The 17,448-nt window shown below is 40.7% G+C and overlaps 1 protein-coding gene across 4 annotated transcripts in view; it reads right to left on the reverse strand.

Annotated features, from left to right (window-relative positions):
• The window catches only part of TPK1 (thiamin pyrophosphokinase 1), a 314,750-nt gene that overhangs the window by 179,549 nt on the left and 117,753 nt on the right, over positions 1-17,448 (reverse strand). For all 4 annotated transcript variants that reach the window (XM_080386111.1, XM_080386108.1, XM_080386110.1 and 1 more), the window contains one exon: positions 14,446-14,515. In XM_080386111.1, the coding sequence (XP_080242237.1) occupies positions 14,446-14,515 (70 nt within the window). The remainder of the gene's footprint in view (positions 1-14,445; positions 14,516-17,448) is intronic.

Here is a 17,448-nt window from a genome sequence, read left to right on the forward strand (position 1 = left end):
ACCTTTGAAAGGAGTTTGTGACCTTGGGACCCTCCTGTAACACTTGCAACATGCTGCTAGAATATTGCTTTGCCGGGAAGCACTTCCTTTAATGCTTAGATTTAATGAAATGCATGGGTTTTTATGGGGAATACACCAAATACAAGAACCCTGCATGTGGTCACTTAATGAACAAGAACTAAAGCATATAAATTACAATCATCAATTGATACTAGATTAACATTAAAACATGCTGCAAGGGTTTCCCCAGAGGACAGGCTCATTACAGTAAACATGATCATGGACACTCTTCCCTATTACTTCCACTGCAGGGCAGGGAAGAGGGAGTAAGGAAACAAGGAGGGATTTGCCCATGTAATTCCAATTTAAACCAGCAGAAGCTTAAGTACCCCACCAAGCCCAAGGACAGTGTAGCACAGTTCCAGCTCCTGTCTTTGTCAGAAATTGGTGTTCAATCTGAAACGCTTTGACTCTAAAGAAAGTCAGAGAGCAGTAACCTTTTCACAAGACGAGGGGCAGAACCACAGCCCGTACAGCTGCTTTCATTGCTTTGCTGCAAAGCTTGGAATGATGGATCAATGTTGGCCCCTTGGTGCCAATCAGAGCAGATGCTTGCAGAGGGGGTGTGGGTTCAGTAACTCACTTGCTAGCAGTGTTAACTCTTCAAAACGGATTCTTCACCATCCTAAGAATTCCCTCCGGGAGCTAACACCCCCATCAATCCACGCATGCTCCTCACACGATTCCCTCCTGTACAAAACCATCCCAAAATCACATTATGCATGTTTCCCCCGTCCCCCTAAAATTAAAAGCATCAGAAAAAAAAGGCATGCTGACACTCGCATCTGTCACTTTCTTCATTACAAGTATTTGTTGTCAGATCTCACAGATGATGTTTTAACAAAAAAAAATGGCACTGAGTTGTTTACTGACTCTTTCTCAGTTGTATTTTTGGGACAGTCTGTCTTTCTCTTACCACTCAAAATACTTTAATGCACACAATTCCAATCTGATCTGTCACCAGCATTTAACATGCCTGCTGCAGCTTATAAAATTAGAAAACATCAATCCTCCCACAGATACTGCTGGAACTTGCAGAGTCAAATCACATTTTTTTGTCTTTACTACTACAGAGCCTGCTTTCTTTCTTTCTTGTGACAGAGTAACAGTTGCTCCACTGGAGTTATTAGATTGGTTTATTCCAGAAACTTTTCTCTTTTTCAGCTTTGGGGTCAAAAACAATTTCACTCCCTTCACATCCTTTTCCTTGTATCCTGTTTTTCTCCCTCCCTTCCAATTTTTGCCTTTTTTAGATTATGCCTGTGCCAACTTTCACCAAACCTATTCAGTTTTCCTGAACACCAAGGCAAAAGTCCCGCTGGCACAGAAGCAGTGACAGCCCAAGTTCTGTGTACCAGCGCAGAAAGGCTGTATGATTTCAAGCCCTTGCAGAGTGACTTCGCTTCTGCACAGAGGGGGTGACAACCACAGGCACTGCTCCCCACCCTGGCCCACAGCTGGATGGCCAGCACCCTGAATGAGGGCACTGGACTTGTAACACGCACCAATTGCAAAGGGGTGTGTGTGGAATAAATCACTCTACTGTTCACTCACTTATTTATAAAAACAACAAAAGTGTGTGTGTGTGGGGAGCCTACCTACAAATCCTGCTACCCTCATACTAAATATTGTGAGCTACGCCTGTATGCCACTCTCATTTGTGCTGAACAAAAAGAGGTGACATTTTTTTAATCCACTTTTAACCACTGCCATTGCTACCCACTTTGTCAGGCTTTTGTACATCAAGAGCTCTAAAAATATACCTTTGCTAACCTGCTGATGCTTATCAAGCTTCTTCACTAGCATCGTATGAGCTCTCTCCACACTAATGAGTTAATCCACTGCCTTCACTTAGACAGTCATTCTTCTTTATATAGAACACTTATAATGAATAAATGAAGGGGAACAGCTATATGATTATTTACTGCTTCTATTCTTTTCCATATGCCAGGCACCTTTTACATGGAGATTAAAATACTTAAAGACGCACTGTAGGAAATACAGAGCAAACTGCCATGTGTATTCTGTCTGATCCACAACATCTTACCTACACGTTCCCATTAGCCACATGATGTGATACCCTGAACGGGCCACTCAGCTTACTTTCAAAAAGAAACAAGAAACTTATTCCAGCTGGAGTTTCTTAACAACCAGGGAAAGCCAGGCAGTTTGAGAGTCAAGCAGCTCACGTAGGTGGGATAACCCTCAAGAGTTACTAGTCCAAGAACAAGTTATTGCTGTAGCATGAATTTCATTCCTGGTGTTACTGCTTCCAAAGACTATTCTAAATATTTTGATCACTGCGTGGGCACCGCAGAGTAATCCCAAACACAATAGGCAGTAACAATTTCCAACTATTGCCAATGCTGGCTTCAAATCTGAAATCAGGGTAATAGATGCTCAAACACTATTTACACAGCTAGAAGCTGTTGAGGGGTTTTTGTTTGTTTGTTAACCACAAGGGATAAAAATGGATTACATCCCTGTCTCTGGAAGACTTGGGTACTGACAAAGTTGCAGTGAGAGAGTCACTCTTGCTCCTCCCGTTTCACAGGCTGTTGGAACAGTACCAGGTTGCTGGAAACATAAGACCCAGCTGTGGCAGTTTCCCTGCTTGTACTCACCATGGAGAAGTGATGCATCACGTAAGTCATTAATTACATTGCAAGAATTCAGGGCTACGTATGGAGAGAGTGTAATTGCTTAGCCATCTAGAGGTTAATCCCTTCCCAATTAAGTCAACAGAAGATCCTGAATCTGTACAAAAGGTGATTTGGGTCACTATTTGGCAAGCACAGGCCTTATCTATTCCTGCATTGTGTTGTGACATTGAAGAAGAAAAACTAAGTAACACAAAAAAGAAAGAAAAAAGAAAGAAAAAAAAAAAGTCTGTGTTAAAAGCTCTGCCAAAGTTGCTGTGAATGAGTTGCAGTCTCCCATTCACCGCGTGCGTTTCAAAATCAAAAAAAACCCCAAAACCTAATTTCTAGCAGAATCTGCAGGTAGTGTGCCCACAGAGGCAGATGGTTTGCTTTTTTGCTCTCTAGAATAAAATACAAATTTAAACAACGCTGAGTTGTATTCATTCTCGAGTTTTCTTTGTTTGACTTTTTTATTTTGCAGTCAACTTAGTTCAATATTCATTGCTACTCAAAGGCATAAACCAGGACATCAGCCAAACCCCACTAAAAGCTGTGAGTTTTTTACTTGAATGCATCTCTTCCTTGGTCCATTTTCAATACTTTATACAGTTACATGCATATGTACCTATTTGAGCTAAAAAGAATTACTGCGGGACAAATATATCTTTATTCTGAATTTGTTCATGATCAGACTGTCTCACACCAGACAGGTAATTTGATGGTATTCTGAAACTGTCATCTAACCCTTCATCTACTGCTCTGTTCTATTTCTTATCTCTCCAAAGTTCACTCTTCTAGGCGTATCTGTGCAGTGCTGATCTGTTCTCAGGGTGCTTATGTGTACACAAGTGCTTACAAAAAGATAAGTGAGATGGAAAGTATTTGCAAGTAGAGGCATTGCCAACGGCATACAGAACAAGCTCACTCTGGTATCAGAAACCATTCTATTACCTTAGCGCGTGCCTCAGCCCAGCCACTCTCCATTTCTTAGCTGAGCTAACGAGCTAGAGCTGAATGAGATACTGATATTGGTCCAGAGTTCTCCAGAGACCCCAGAATCAGTTTGCAGGTAAACTCTAGACTTGCTTGTACAGAACGTCTCACACAGGCAGAGAAGCATCATAAGACAAGCCCAGTGGACCTTCACGGATATCCATTTAGGACCCTCTGTAACCTTGGATCTAACCTACCTTACCAGTTTCACATCCTAACACATGATCAGATGTCATTCTACCCAGTTTTTTGGGATGGGTAGGCAAGATATTTCTGTGCAGCTTATGCCATTTCCAACTGTCTTTTAACATCCCTGCCCTCTGTATTTTCACTTGTTACCCCAAAAGATCTTTCTTCCCTTGCCCAAAATGTTCTGCAACTCTAGAATTTTCTACATTTTTTTATAACTGACATTCACTATGGTTTTCAGGTACATTGCCTAATACTCTTTCAGAATAAAGTCTGTATGCAAGATGGAGACAGAAAAGTATCTCTTTTTTAAAAAATACAACCAAATCAAGGCATTTTCTCGCCCATTTTGCAAAATTAAAACCCAGAGTGATACCTAAATAAGGTAGGTAGTATGTTGCTTGTGGAGGAGTGTGCACACCCAGGAGTGTGATTTTTATATGAACAATGAGTTGAAGCAGAAGATTTTAGTTTCTCTGAATATAAATGTATCCAAAAGCAGCTTTGGAGGTACCACTGTACACCTTATCCACATGCTTGTGCAAATTATTTCTGGAAGCAGAACAAAACTGGCTCTACCATGTCTCAGGGCTAACTTTTTACCAAGGACTAATCCTTGTGTCTTCAATTATGAAATTTGTAGAGCTGCTTGGCAACTTCACCTAGTCCAACTGATTCATTGATGCTCAACCCTTCATATGGATGGCTTTGCAACTGGTTTTGCAGTTTTCGCTCCATGGCTTATCCTTGTCAGAAGAGGCACAAAGTACTCATCACTTGGCCGTAAAGAGTTAATTTATTAACTGCTCTAATTTATCAACTGTAACAAGTAGCCTTGGTGGTAGTTTGAGAATGCAGTTCATTGTTCTTGATAGCATTTTCTGTGAAAACAACTGTGGCACAAAACATTTTAAAATGAAAAGCTGTAAGAGCCCACTTGTAAAATGGAAACACTCTTGGAATACAATTAGATTTAAAAACAAATCTTAGCAGAAGAACTAGGAAAAATAGTTTAAAGATAAATGGATTTATATTTTAAAGTTTTACTTCTCATTATATTCTATAATGCACAAAGTCTCCCATTCACAAGCTACTGGCTTCACTACCACTAAATTTAAACAGATTTGAAGTACACAATCATCTGTTCTCAAAATAAAGGTGCCCATTTGAATGCATATTGTTAAAAGTCAGAAATTCTGGCTTTCACATCGTTATAAAAAGACAGCAGAGTCTACTGAAGAAAGAGAATAAGAAAGAAAACCAAGAAATAAACATCCAGAAGATGTTTACGCTCCAACAATCACTAATAAGTTTACTGAAAGAACATTTTAGAGACAGCAAAACCTAATCTGAATAATTTATCTATGGGTGTTATTTGTGTTCCATCGCATTAAGTAATATTGTGTAATTTGAAGTCACCTGGAAGGGACTATACCCGCTCTCTCCAGGAATTTTCTAGACTGTGAAAAAAAGCAGCCAAAAAGGTGAACAGGTACTAGTTATCCTTCCCTAAATCTCTGTGAAGGGCAACAGTCCAGATCAGTCAACTTCAAGGTTAGTTATTAACATACGTTCATTTTAAGGCATCGATAGCACATGTATTTCTGTGCTCCCAGACTGAACACTGATCTTGACATACTCCGTCTTAACAGAGCTTCTTTCAAACCTAAGATTGCGATCGCTCTTGTCACGTTCAATGCAAAGTTGGTATTTTAAATTACAAATGACAAGTATGATTGTAGCAAAGTCCCACGCTGGTTTGGGACTTGGAAAAACTTTCTGGTTTTGCTTTGTTTCAGCCACAGGAAAACTGCCACCTCCCCGGCCCACCCCAAATGCTTGTAAAAAGTACTGCTCCATAAAAGCAAGCATTGCCTGCCTAATCCTTCATTTCTATTGATATTCAGAGATCCAAAAGAAACACAGGCAGGCATTTCACCCCAATACTACACACAGAGCCAGCCTTCCCTGGATCCCGAGAATTGCTCCTTAGGCACAACGAACCGAAACACTATAAAGTGCAGAGTGCTCTCAGGCCAGCTCAGGACTCTTTCCCAAGCTGCTTTTTCCAGCTGTGACTCAATGCACAGATATTTTATCACTACAAAGTCCTAACTTCCAGCATCGGGGTGGCCATAAATGATTTTACCATGTCATAAAGCTAGAAATCACCCAGATGGCGATGACATTCCTCCACTTACAGTACACCAGGGGCACAGACACAGCTATTTGAAGAAGAAGCTGAAGCAATACAAACCCTCTGATTGAGAGACCTGGGATTAACTGAAAGAGTCCCTATATTCTCCTTTCCTCAGCCACTTTTTTTTTTCTCCTGTTTTTTTTTCCAGAATTACTGTTCTGGACAAACTGTGACCCTTTATTTTCCTGGTTGGCAATTATAACTTGGCTTATGGTGCTCTTGCTGGGGCAGCAGTTTTTTTTATGGGCAGAGCACCTCACTGACAGCCAGGAGACCTGGCTTCTAAGTCAAACTGTCCATCTGTTTTGTATTTGCTTATCACTCTGTCTCACCAGACTTTTATCCGGGTCCTTCCCATCTACTCTTTAACATGATTAGGATCATTCCAGAAAAGCTGAGTCTCACACTTACATCTGTGGAGCTAAAACAACAGGGTCTTAATGCTGTCTTTGAATGTCTTGAGGTATAAAACAAACAAACAAACCAAAAAAAGGTTAAAAAAAAAAAGAAATACTGTGGATTTACACTAAAACAGGTGCAGGTACCTGGAGCATGCATGGAGATCAAGTCTGCCTCAACCTAGGACCTACTACTCCTTATTAAATACCAATTCCAGGAGGAATGATAGCTGGCCCTTTTATAGCCACAGCTCTTAGCAAGGAAATATCAGAAAACCATGAGACCACACGAACGAGAACAGCATTTGAGCCCTTCTTAAGGGCTATTTGCCCCCATTTTAAAGGTGACTAACTGAGAATCTCAGATGATTTGGTAACTCATTGGATGACTTTGAACAAACTGGGAACAAAACAAGTGTCTTGATTCTTAGCTCTCCACTTTAACCAGTAGACAACACTCACACTCCTCCTCTGGATGAAACCTGGTATATGTACCTCTGCCGCTTCTGAAGCACATCCAGAAGTTCTGCCTAAGAGGGCTTTTCTTTTTCACTCTTCTCCCATAAAGCATGGTCCTGTACTAAGGCAGTAACTTACTCTCAGTGTCTCCTGAAATAAAAGCAGCAAGGTACACCTGCATATATGCACACAGGTGTACCTCAGCCATTTCATAGCTTCTGTAACAGTATGAGACTAAGCCTTCTTTCCAAGAGAGCTCTGACCTTCAGGAGTCAGAACAACAGACCACACTGTCACCTCCCATCATTATTAGTTCTAAATATTACTATTATTCTACAATTTCCATCTTGACTAGCAAAAGCAACATAAATTCAACATAAAGAGCAACTTAACTAAATTCTGCTAATATTTATAAGCCCATGTATCTTTTTTTTTTAAAAAAAATAGATTATGATCTGCTATTTGTTTTCAGGTTGAGGTGATGTTGGAAAAGCCCATGTCCATTTTCTCTTATGGTTTATGGAATACAGTAGTAACTACAATTAGAAGCACCTCCAACCAAACCCAGCTGTAAAATAGCTTTCGCAGCTGGTTTCTGGCATCTCCTTCAAAATGTATCTCCGCTTTGTGTGATCTGCAAAGCACAGTACTTCTACACCTCCTAAAATTCTCAAGTGAGTCCGAACCATGGCTATGTAACTCCAAGATTTTTTCCTTCATAGCAGCTGATGACTAACTATGCTGATGACTAAGCAGAAACAAAGCACTATAGTGACTTAGCCAATAACTCCAGAACAATACATAGTCCTGGTCCGCCTTTATATTGCTCTTTAATATCAAGAAGAACCTGGCAGTAAAAAAAAAAAAAAAAACAAACAAAAAAAACCAAAAAAAAACCACCAATGATTTTCACCCCTTGTCATTTCTGGGAGTGTTGATTCAGAGCTGGATATGCCAGCCAAACAAGCTGGATATGCCTAGCGATGTTATTGCTCTAGTACTTCCAGGGAACACCGCCCAACAGGGGAGGCTAATTGTGGTTGAAATTGAGGACTGAATCTATGAATATCTCTTGATATTCAGCTCACCATAGTTTCTGAAAAAAACCCTTTGAATTATATTTACAGTGCATAGCTGCTGGAATAAAAATGTATTTGAAAATGTAATCTAGTGAACGTAATTACATTGAAGAAATAAATGAAAAAAGCCAAAAACTAGATGACCTTAATGTACCTTAAGAATTTCCCATCTGTACTACTGAAACAAACACCTTATGCAACTCCAAATCGATTCATCTTTTCAAACACTGAGAGATAAGTTGTTCTGGTTTCTTGAAATTTGTTGGTGCCTGGTTGTTTTCTAAAGTAAAGTAGGATTTAAAAATGGACCACAAGTCAGGTATTTCCTAAAGGAGCCAACTGTGGGTAAGGATGGGTTTTCTGAACAGTCCTGCAGAATTTATTAGGATAAACTCAAGATCTTGATTTTGATCTTTAAACACTGCTACAATTTTTAGGTCAGGCAAAAACGTCTGATGTAAAAGATTTCCTTAAGCCATTTGACAAATAAAGTACTGCCTCAGCTTTCAACCTTCTTGGCTTTCAGACTGTAATCCCTCAATTCAAAGAACTCTTCACCACCAGCAGCAATGAGAGAGCCATTTCAAATAGCTTTGACCACACAGTTTCAGAGGCCAATTATTTTTTTTTAAACGTTACTGAAACATATCCTTACATCAACATTAATAAAGCAAAAACTTCACATGTATAACTATCTGACATCCTCCCCAAAATGTACAATGAACTGATTTTAAAGACACGGAAAGACCACTGTACTCTTCCGGTGTAACTCTACACTCAGAAAACCTCATTCAATGTTTTTCTGCATCAGTGCTCTAAATTTTTCCTGAATATAAGATGGCTTAAAAACAATATCTAGTTTAATCTGAAGAGTTCAAGCAAAGAATTCCTCTCAACCCTACATTAAGCTACATCAATGGCTAATTACCTTCATAAGTACCCTATTTCTAATCCAATATGGAACACAGTGAAGTATATATTAATTTCTCACTCTATAATCCTATTAGGGACCCACTTTTCCATGAGTAGAAGGTTATTCAGGAAACAAGACAAATTATCTCATTTTACATATGGGTATTGCTAGGTGTTGCCCCACTGTTTCTTTTTTGATGATCCTGACAATGCAGACAGTGGTTTCTAAGATTATAACTTACACTGAATTTGCCTAAAGAGCCAACTGAAGTAGCCAACAAAAGGAAGAAAGGACAGCTGGTGAATTAGCCCTAATAACCCTCACTAATTGCCAGAAGGCTCACATGAAGCCATCAAAATATACAGACAGCTCCACTATGAGTTATCTTTCCATCTTTCACGCAAGCAAATATGTGACTATTTTTCCTCGTGGAAGTTACACTAGCTTAGTCTTCCTGCTCAGAGGTTAAGCCTATTGCTTCCTTTCCAAACCTCTGAGGCAAAACAAAGCCCTGGAGAATGCATGCAGCATGAGGAAAACCATGATGAGTTAGAGACCTGTGTGCAGTTGCAGAGCTACAATCGTGTTGGCATCGCGGAAAGATGGATGGAATCTTGCAATGAGAGGATGAAGGCTCTTTAGGAGGGAAAAGCTGGGAAGATGGACTGAGAAGGAGTTGCCTGTTATGTGTGAGCAGCTGGAACACATGGAGCTCTGCCTGGGGGTGGATTAAATTAGGCAAGCTAAAGCCCAAATAGAGCTGAATCCAGCCAGGGATGTCAAAGACAACATGAAGGGCTTCGATATGTGTATAGGTGACAACAAGAAGACTTAAAAATATGTGGGTGCACTGCTTAATAAGACAGGGGGCCTGGCTACCCAGAGCATGGAAGAGGCTGAGGCACCAAATGCCACCTTTGCCTCAGGCTTTGCTCGCCAGACCAGCCCTCAGGATTCCCAGGTACCACAGACCAGGGCAAAGAGTGGAGCAAGGAAGATGTATTCTTGGTGGTAAAGAACTGGGTCAGGGAACACTTAAGCAAAACGGACACGCAGAAGTCCATGCACCCAGACGGGATGCAGACACAGGTGCTGAAGGAGGTGGCTGATGTCATTGCAAGGCCACCATTGATAATCTTTGATCAATCATGGTGACTGGCAGAAGGGCCTGAAGACTGGAGGAAAACAAGTGTCATTCCTGTCTTCAGGAAGCGCAAGAAGGAAGGCTCAGAGAACTACAGGCTGCTCAGCCTCACCTCAGTCCCTGGGAAGGTGATGGAACAGCTCACCCTGGGAACCATTTCCAGGCATGCGAAGTGCAAGAAACTCCTCAGGAGTAGTCAGCACTGAAAAGTTTGTGATATGTCTAAATTTATTCATTGCTACTTACAGGTACAAAACTCAGCAAGCTAAGCTCTAAAATCTGTACGATTAAGACTCCTATTTTCCACTTCAGCTTTTCAACACAGACTAGGACACAGAAGGGTTTGTTAAATCCAAGTTATAGTAGTAACATCACTTTGTACAACCAATACCCTCGATTCATTCTGACTAAACAGCTTATTTAAATCCTTGGGGGGGGGGGGGGGGGGGAACAGTGTCACCGAAAGACAAAATTAATGTAGCAATCTGTATTCCTAAATATAAGTTGCTTTGAAGACTTTTTTGAGGTCCGTGCTTGAAATTTAGCAGCTACGTCAACCAGAAACATTTACAAAATTTGTTTCTGATGTTCAAACACAGAATCAGAGCTTCTTGGATGCCTCTGCATGCCCAGTTCAGAGGAGAATTACACAGCAGCAGCTACATTTTTGTGCATCACCCAAGTTCACCTCATGGATGTTTTATACATAGAAAATGCTACACGAATATACGCCACCATTTTTCAGTTTCACTGCTACTCCTCCACTTTATGCAGCTCACAGAAAGAAACTAGAAAGGTAGTGACAGTGATGTTCTTAGTAACTGTAGGCAACCCACCTCCTGTCATACAGTAAGTCTGATATACTGAAATACTAAACAGAACCCCAGAAAACCCGGTGGTTTTTTTTATGAAAGGATTATCCTCCTTCTTGGTAGAGCTCACTGCTCTCCTCTTTAGCCTGAAACTCTTAATGCTGCAAAACCTGGGTACACGATGGATTTGACCTCTCTCTGGAAAATAGCATCTGAGACACAAGGACTAATGATTGTTTTTACAAGTGCCAATACGATGATAGTTTTCGATGTATCTTCACCTTCATATACCCCAAAGCCAGTGACACACAGGTTAATCGATGCCTTAAGATTTAATCAGAAAGTGTTGAGAAAGAAGTTGCCGTAGCGTGATACAGATAAGCAACAACCTAACTGTGAAGTGGGTAACAGTGCTTGATAGTGATTCAAGGAAATATATAACAGGATAGGCAAGGCAGACAGAACGAGGCAAAGCAAAAAAATCCCATAGAGATCAGTAACTCACCTTTAACTCTGATTAGCTGCAAATGTTTAGCAATCAAGAATGGTTCAGCAATCCTTATTTCTAAGTGGGAACTGATGTTAACAAAGGAAAACCACAGTCTTAAGAAAAATAACCTTTCAGAGCTGTAAAGCCAGGGAAAGAAAAGCAACAGGTCACGGGAGTCCATCCCGTCGGCCCTGCTGCCTTTCCCAACACTCAGAGTTCCCAAGGACAGGCCTCCCAAAGGAAAAGTTATCCTGCCCTTTTGGTTACTCTTCCTACCCCTCCTGCTCTAGAAGGCAATTTGTTTTAACAGAGCAATGAAAAAAATAAATCAATTACAATTTCTCCTTATTACTAGTTACAAAAATGATGGGTTTTCTTGGGTTTGATTGTTTTTAAACAAGAATAACTGCAATTCAGATTTGTTGAGCTAGTTGTCACAAAAACTTATGGGAAAACCAACCAAACACATCATAAAAATGGCACCACACAGATGAAGACATACAACATCTTACATACATTAAACTCATCAACCGAGGTCACGTTGCTAAGCCAGCCTGAGCAGTACCACAGGGAGGAAGGTGAGAGCTTCCTTTGCTTAATGGGAATATGTGAACCACTCAGGCACACAAATAAGTCAAGAAACGGATGGAGGCAGGAGATGAGCCCCCCTGAACCTGCTCTTGCTGCTTTTCATTCAACAGCATAGGTCGACTGAACACGAGAAGCAAGTTAAAGAAGTGCTCGGCACTGGGTAAGTCTCCTGTAGAGCATCTTGCCAGCTTCAGCCACAGCACTTTAAGATACAGTTTGGAACTAAACGAAGAGAGGTCAATAAGAGCAATAAGAAAAGATGACCAATAAGAAAGAACAAACAAGCTGGGCGTATTTTAGCCTAAAGCTGAGGAAGCTGGATGTGATGGGCTTCCTCCCTTTAAGAACCAGCTAACAAGGTATGCATAAAGTATGGTTTGTCTCCACTTTAAAGCAGAGGAAAAGAAGGATGGATTTCTTGAAGCCATTTCCAGCCCTATGTTTTTCTAGGATTTGGAAATAGACCCTTCAAAATAGCAACAACTACTTCACTTATCTCCAAAGGAAGACACCTCTGTAACAGTCCCCTGTTCCAAGCTGTCCTTTCCCCAGAATGGTATTTATTCCCATTCTGTAAGACTACTCACACACTTTGGTGTCACTGAGAATCAAGCCCAAAATATCAATCAAGTTCTTTAATTCTAGAAAGACTGTAACATCCAAGAGATATAAATAAAGGACTATAGTTTTTACATTTTGATACAACACAACTAGATATCAGGGCTTTGAATAAAATAGAGTTTAAAACCGAAGGTTAAGACAGCATTAAAAAATGATTAGCATATCAGTAGAGTCTGAGCAGACAGCTCTTTAATAACACTGGACAGGGAATTTAAGGGAAAATACTTCAGAGAAGTAAATGAATATTCTTCCCAGCAGAATGATTTCTTTAAAGACAAAAATCAAAATTATGCAGGTCGTCTTTTTTTTTTTTTTTTTGTCAAACGAATCACTTTGAAGGTAAAATATACCTACCCAAAGCAATTAAGATAAGAAGAAGAAAGATAGAGAAAAAGAGTACTCCAAGGGCCAAGTATGTAAGACTGAAAGAACTATTCAGTCAATGTATAATCATCCAGTTTCCCCTGAATTATATTTATTTAATAAGAACATAAAGGTGTGCAGAAGAGATGAATGGGTTACAGGAGAAGGTAAAATGAAAGATGTAAAATGTTGTTCTCCAGGAAGCATCACTGTTATCAAAGAGAACTGCTTGCTGCAAATCAAACAGATTTCTGTTTGAATTCAAGATTAAGTTGTGAATGGCTCTGTGAGCAACTACTAGGAGAAGAGAAATAGAAGAGTACAGAAGGGATACTCCTAAAACAGTTAGTAGTGCCTGACGGACTCTAGTCTGGGTTTTAAGCAGTTGTAGATCTCAGCCATCAACCTTCTCACAGGTGACAAAGGAAGAAATTTTAAGTCAACTTGCACTTTAAGACTACAGTCTTCCTCTCCAACTTTGGTCTTTATTCTGAAGGGCAGGAGGAAACCAAGCTTCCCCTGGTCTCCGTCATACACTTTGCCATGAGAGAAAATACAAAATATGTATCAGATTTCGATGTACAAACAAAACTATTCATAAGTTTCTAAGTTCTGCCAAATACCTGTCTCATTCCTTTCCCCTCAGAGTCAGCTTTATTAATTTATTTGCTTTTATTAAACTATCTCTTTATGAATTCTTGATCAAAACAACTGAAAATACTAAAGACAAGCAGAAAGGATCATTAGTAACAGATTACACAGCATTCCATGGTTCCGCTGCAAAAATGAGAAAGCACTTGAATGCAGTATTTTGCATCACAACCCCAGCTCAACAGTTCTGGGGCAGAAAACTGGGGTATTTTACGACTTCATGTGCCATTACAGAAAACAAGAACATATTCTCCTTTTAGTCATATTTCCTCACCTCGCATATACATTTATAGACACTTTTGTACTTGCCCTTGGTCACCTGTGACACCCTGATGCTAATATAGAAATAATTTAAAAAAGAAAAATAGACTTTTTATTTTATTACCCATCTCACTTCAGAAAGAAAACAGATTTCCTCTAAGGCCTCACAGGAAGAATGAAGAGGACATACTTTATTTCAGCTCCTGGTGAGAGGCATCAGATGTTCCTCCAGTCAACCCTTGCAAGGGTAACAGCAAGTTTTTTCAGAGGCTGCATCAAAGGCACGGATACATAAAATAAGACAGACTGAGAGCAGAGCTTTCAAGAGGAAAAAAGGCCAGTTGGCTTAAGAAAAAAATGTATTTCAGGCTACCTATGTGTTTTTAAACATTGTAGTTGGATAGGAAAATTAAAAGTAATGTAGGGAAAGTTAATATGCTACCTGCCACAGTTTGTGAGAGTACTATACACAGAGCAGGCAGCTACCTCAGTAACTGAACAAACAGATCTTGTTCCTCCATGTTTTACTTTCATTGAGAAGAGATGACTTCAATGACTTGAAGTTTATTGTTCACATACCTGTCCTGGCTTCCTTCCGTGATGTGATAGAGCCGATTGGCACCTCCATCAGCACAAGCTCTCAGTGCAGCTGCAAGTAAAGAAACATAACATCAATTTATTGGCATTATAAACAAAACCCACAACCAGTTACTCCATTAATGACATTTCTGTGTAAATCCTGTTGTTCCTTGCAGCATAGGGCATAAACTTGAGATGTTATATGGCTTTTAGCTTCCTATACTTGACTATTTCCCTTGATTCTCTAAACAGACGTTTGAATTGGTTTTATCAAACCAGTGCCAATCTTCACCTGATCGTGCTACTGTCCTTTCCAAATAGCTTATTTCTGTCTATCCTACCCTTCTGACCAGTCATCTTAAACTATACATGGGGGGCAAGAATTCAAGCCCTGAAAAGGGCCCATCCTCCATGCACGGGCATCTACTTGTCTGAACAAGTGAGAACTTGCGCCTTAAACCTAACCATCTTCTCACCCAGGCAAAAAGTTCACGGTGGCAGCTCTATAATGACCGGCACAAAAACTAGGAGAAAAAAATATAGTTAGGTGTGACAATATGTTTTTTCCCTCCCCCCCCCCCGACACAAAAATGATACTACTACAATTCCTATGCTGTCCCACAGACTGTTTGAATGGGGTTAGGTCTTGGCTTTAAATCTTGAACTATTCTGGTACAAAAGGGAAGAACCACAATCATTTCCAGTGCTTCCACATAACTGGGGGACTGCAAAGGGCATGTGGCACTAATTCCAATTGATTTAAACAAGCACAGACACGCTGTTCTCTTGTGATGCCTTTGTTTATACAGACTAAAGTCAGAGAAAAGAGAGAAGTCTAATGCTATTATTACAAAATCAGACATAAATTGGTATATTTTATTCATAAGCATCCATATTAATCATCATTTAACTAACACACAGTTCTTTAATGAGATTTTTAAGCTATGATAAGCTATTAAAGATTGAAAATGACCGTCTTGTCTTAGTAGTCCCTATCAGTTTTGCTCAGAGATGCACAAGTCAGATAACTGCAGCACACGAGACAAAAGAAGCTGTTGCTTCTACACTGGAGCAGCGCATCCCTTCCAGGTCTGCAGGCAAAGCAGGACGGACAGGGCTGAAAGTCAGAGGATCAGGGAGGGAGGGCAGGGGATGGCATGACAAAGAAAAGGCACAGACTGCTTTGCAAAAAAAAGGTATAAACAATCAGATCAGGCACTTCCTGCTGCTGAGAATCCAATTTTCAGCTACAGCTGCTTTGCTTTGGTGTTTATTTCTTAGTCTGAACCACCTGTCAGCAGTGATACCAACCTACGTTTTTTCCCTTTTTGGCACTCATTAGCCAGGCAAGCCACCTCTCCAGCTAGCTTTGCCATCAACTTAGCCAGCCCATACAGACTGGGACAACAAAGCTCATCTCCATACCTGCTCTCATCTTTAAGCTATTCTTTCTTATTTGGCTACCGAACTCCCACCACAGGGAATGTTCTGTAGATGTATATCCAGCATGCAGTACCACGCGACCTCAGATGAGGCTTTTTGAGAAAAAAGGAAGCAAGCAGGGCAGCACAAAAGCTACCAGCTCATCACAGGGTAGATTTGGCTACAGCAGCTTTTTTCTTGCAGGTTGCAAGAACATGAAGGGCAGAACTAGCACTGCACTCAGTACCTCTTCTAGCCCTGCTCCTGCCCCCGTGACCCCCAGTTTCTCTTGCCCACAGTATCACAGGACCCATATGGTAAGCCCTACCTTTCTCAGCCTTCTTGTGCAGGCCGTGCTCTTCCCTCTCTCCTTATTCAACTTTGACGACTCCTTCCAGCCACCACCCAAACCCGTATTAAATAGCCAAGGTCAAGCAAATCTGATCTGCACCAATCTTACTAGGTGAGATCATTTCTAATTTATGGCAGCTATGGGAAGCTTCCCACAGTGATTCGCTGCTCAAGGCTCTTGCCAGGTTCCTCATCCATCCTGATGGATACAGAATCACAGAACAGTTCACGTTGGAAGGAATTGTAAAGACGAGCTAGTTCCTACCCCCTGTCATGGGGGGGACACCAGCCACCAGCCCAGGCTGCTCCCAACCCCATCCAACCAGACCTTGGGCACTGCCAGGGATGGGGCATCCACAGCTGCTCTGGGCAGCCTATGCTAGTACCTCACCGCCCCCTCAATGAAGAACAACCACCTATTTTGCCCACTGTGTTTGACTGGAAGCTTTTAATATCTCCTTGCACCTGAGGCTACAGCTGAAACTGGATTGATTTAATTCCTTTCACCTCGGTGTATTTGTTAAGTTCTCTCAGGGCGTTCAGCTCACACAGAAGTTAGTAATGGCCCATTGCAGGAACACTGTGTAATTCCTCTGCTTAAATCCACTATCCTGTCCATCTGTTTACTTAGGAGATAGAAGGCATCTCAGCAAGGCCCAGGACCTAAGTGATTACAGAATCTCTTCTCTCCCCTTAAGCTACAAAATCTATTAATCCCTTGAGATGCTCTTTATAACGAAAATTGTAAGAAGGTTACAGAAAAATTCTTTTCTACCTTCAGGTACAAAACCTACCTAAAGGATGCTTCCTGGGCCAAAGGCAGCCCCAGCTTTTTCCTTCTGAGAAAAGTGATTTTTACATCTATTCCTGCACATTTCAAACACCTAAGTGCCTTATGACTTCTGGGGGGGGGGGGGGGGGCGGGGCGGGGAAAGAAGGTATTAGATACAGAAAAAGACAATCTATTATCTGTCTCAATTACTTTAAGACAGCCAAACCCTTAACTATTGTCAATTAACTCAATCAACTTACCACAAGTGAAGTTTGGCCTTAGATCTCTTCACCTGATCTTATTATTTCAAAACATGACAAAAAAACCCCAAAATAAACTATTACAAACCAAACCAGTCTTCAGTCAGTCCTGTACATGTAAAACTACCACGATTCTCCCAAAGACCTGAAGATGGCAAAGTAACAGGTCTACAGCACTTGTATGCTGTTCATACATAT

The sequence above is a fragment of the Falco punctatus genome (genome assembly GCF_963210335.1).
Source record: "Falco punctatus genome assembly, chromosome: 4".
NCBI lineage: Eukaryota > Metazoa > Chordata > Aves > Falconiformes > Falconidae > Falco > Falco punctatus.